The sequence below is a fragment of the Loa loa genome (genome assembly GCF_000183805.2).
Source record: "Loa loa unplaced genomic scaffold supercont3.157, whole genome shotgun sequence".
Taxonomy (NCBI): Eukaryota; Metazoa; Nematoda; class Chromadorea; order Rhabditida; family Onchocercidae; genus Loa; species Loa loa.
Window position 1 is genome coordinate 117,036 of NW_018108337.1, and position 3,132 is coordinate 120,167.

The window sequence follows — 3,132 nt, forward strand, 5'->3', positions numbered from 1 at the left end:
TAGAAATCATGTGTCAAGTTCAGTGTGGTACTATTAAAGGCATCTTGAATTGAACATGCTTCTTGAGTTCTTAGTCATAGTCATTAAACTGCTCTTAAGGCGTTTCCAGCCTTTCTCTGCTTGCAAGGTTTTGTTCGCTTGAGGGTCTTGTAGATTTTGTGACTCAAGTAACGATTCTTCTTAACATGTGACATTTAGAAGTAAATATGGTACCATATATATCTGTGTGTATTTTTTTACACATGTATAAACTTTTGATAAAGGTTTGGCTTGACACCATTTGAAGAATAGCTTTTTCAAGGTACATTGGTGCTTATACTGGTTTTGCAACGCCTCGGACTTGCTTTGTTGCGGTTGAAAATGATGCCATAGGAAGTCCGCGGCAAGTTATTGCAATGATATGTGCGGCACTTGATGCAAAACATTTTGCTGAAAAGGTTTGCAGAATTATGTTATGGACATAAGATTTGCTGAAATACTAGATTCTTTTCACAATAAACATTTCACAATAAACAGCGATGTAGCTGGAGGATTATCTGTGCAATAGGCATGGAAATGCTTTGTTATACATGAAATAATGTTGCGTAACTGCAAGCACACAACGTATTTTTAGGTTCGAAGCCAGTATATTCCAAAAATGCATTCCAAATACAAGGTATATGCTGAAGCGGAGAAAGGGCATTCCGTATCTCACAGTGAAGAAATTGAACGTCAGGTAAATCAGAGTTTGCAGCTTCTCTCACTCCCAAATACATTCAGATTTTGTTGTGGTCTCGCCTTTCACCTATTCCTTCTTCTGAACCGCGAAAAGACTTTTTTTCTTTTTTTCCTATCTCTAAGTGGTGCAATTGGTTGAACCTTTATTTAGTTCTACATTCCTGTTAGTGGGGAGTGAGAGAAACTGGAAATAAATACAATATCTATGTAATTTTTTACACGAACTTTTAGATTTTGGTTGTCAGTTTGCCATCATGTTGGAAGATTGGATAAATTTGGTTTTTAACAACATTTTTTTTATTTAAGTGGCAGCGTCTACATGAAGATATTGCCAAGTGGGAGCCACCCAATCTTTCCGATTATTTCTACGAGCAGTTCCCGAGTCAGGTTGTTATGGATATATTTAATTTGTTCAATTTATAGGATTATAAAATTCATCTTTAGAGCATTTGGTAGTAAGGTCGCCCATGGATCATTTCAGAATATTTTGGAAAAAAATATGTTGTAGATTGATGTAAAATGTCACGATTTGTCACAAGATGCTGTGGTTTTTCGCAGATTGGTATGCATAACAGCTATCGCCTTATCCTATAATGGTGAGCTTGTAGCAAGTTCGTGTGTATTCGAGAATTCCAAATTATCATATGGGACGATATATGAAACATTTTCTTTGAAATATTAAAAAAAAATGTTTACGTTCTATATTGTTCTTAACGTTGGTATTATCAGTGATGATTTAGGTAATTAGAGGATGTAACCAGCAGTGGTGTTACGTCTTTAAGTAAATTTAGGATACACTGCTGTCAGTTACATTCTTTCCCTTTTCATTCATTCCTACACTATTCCAGTTTCTGTTATATATAATGAAAATTTTGATAATACATCACTACAATCTTTTTTACTCTCTCAAACGAGTTTCCTTTGTTCTTCGTTATCATATCTTCGGATGTTCAAAAACTCATATCTTTGTAACCTTCCACCCGAATTTTTTTTCTTAAAAAAAAATCTCTAAAATCTCCTCTTTGATTCTGTTATAGGATCGTCTGGATTTTTTTATGGTGCTGAATTCATCCGACAGCGAAAAAATTAACTTATGCTCAAGAATAGGTTTGATTACTTTGAAGGTAGGCCTGTTTCAATTTTTCATAATTACGCCTCATTTTCTGAGATGATGACTACACTGTTTTTTTATGGTCCTAATCCTCTTTAATGTAAATGCATTTTAGGAACAAAGTTAACGGCTTCTCGTTATCTAGAGTGATGCCTTTGAATTTCAGGAAGCGAGTGTTGCTGATGATATGATTTTGATGGGCCATTCTTTGTGAATGTCATTATCTTCTCATTAATTTTCTTTGTATCTTTTTTAATGTCTGTATCGCTCGATACTGCAGCTAAATTACTTTCTGTTCTCTACTGTTCATATCACAGTATCATGAGCTGCTTTTATTAGTTGCGTATTTTGTAGTTTCAAAACGAGGAAATAATTCCATTTACATTATGTCCCATCCGATGACTTACACTTATGTTGAGTATCTTGTTAGCTTGTCAGGGCGCATGCTTAACTTTCGTTAAATATTAGACTTTTTTAAAAATCATATAAATACATAACCACTGTTGTTTGTTGTTTTTAAAGATACCATTAATATAATAAATTCTGTTCCGTAATGATTTGTTGCAATTAAATGTTCTTTGTTCAGTTTTGTGAGCGGTGTAATTTTTGTTATGCAGTGTACCTGATTTGTTTTCATTGAATGAAGGGCGTTTCCCAATTCAGCTTTATGGTATTTTGAACTGTATAGTTAGAGAACACATGAGGTTGTAATTCAAGTGGGTCATTATCTAAAGTTTATTGATAGAATAGTTACAGACTTCATATCTTTTCTGGTTCACTGCACTGTTTAAGAACTATTGTATGCCTTTTGCATTCTTTTTTGTTATTTTGATTAATTCAGGACTGTGATTTGCCAAAGCGAATAAAGTTTGGTGACTTTTAAGCTTCATTTGCTTCATCTTATTTGAATTTGAAAAGATTGTCCAATTTGAGAGAGGCGAATAGGGCTGGCTGTTGCTGCGGACACTGAAGCAAAGTTATTTTATGGCTGACTGATTTAGATACTTGTCGAGATGGACAGAGGAGACAAAGTAGGGAGTAAGTTCTGCATACAGAGCTGGATAAGCTGAATGGGAGAGATAGCAAAGTGGAAGATTGCTGTATTTTCTGAAGTATCTTGCACAACGTGACGCTGGAATTGCAAGATTTTTCTTTATTTCTACCTCAAACTTGAGTAATTAAACTATTAGATAAAAGAAACAATATTAGCATAGCATAATCATTAATAATTACAAAATAGAACACGTAAAACAAATACATACTCCAAAAATCTTTCACAAGATAAATGTTGAAGACACGAATGT

At 34.1% G+C, this 3,132-nt stretch overlaps 1 protein-coding gene across 1 annotated transcript in view; it reads left to right on the forward strand.

Annotated features, from left to right (window-relative positions):
• The window catches only part of LOAG_17941 (hyaluronidase), a gene marked incomplete at its 5' end in the record, with an annotated part of 6,191 nt that extends 5,171 nt beyond the window's left edge, over positions 1-1,020 (forward strand). The window contains 3 exons of the mRNA XM_020450609.1: positions 302-437; positions 614-715; positions 949-1,020. Of these exons, the coding sequence (XP_020305693.1) occupies positions 302-437; positions 614-715; positions 949-990 (280 nt within the window). The 3' untranslated portion in view covers positions 991-1,020. The remainder of the gene's footprint in view (positions 1-301; positions 438-613; positions 716-948) is intronic.
• Positions 1,021-3,132: the final 2,112 nt, after the last annotated feature.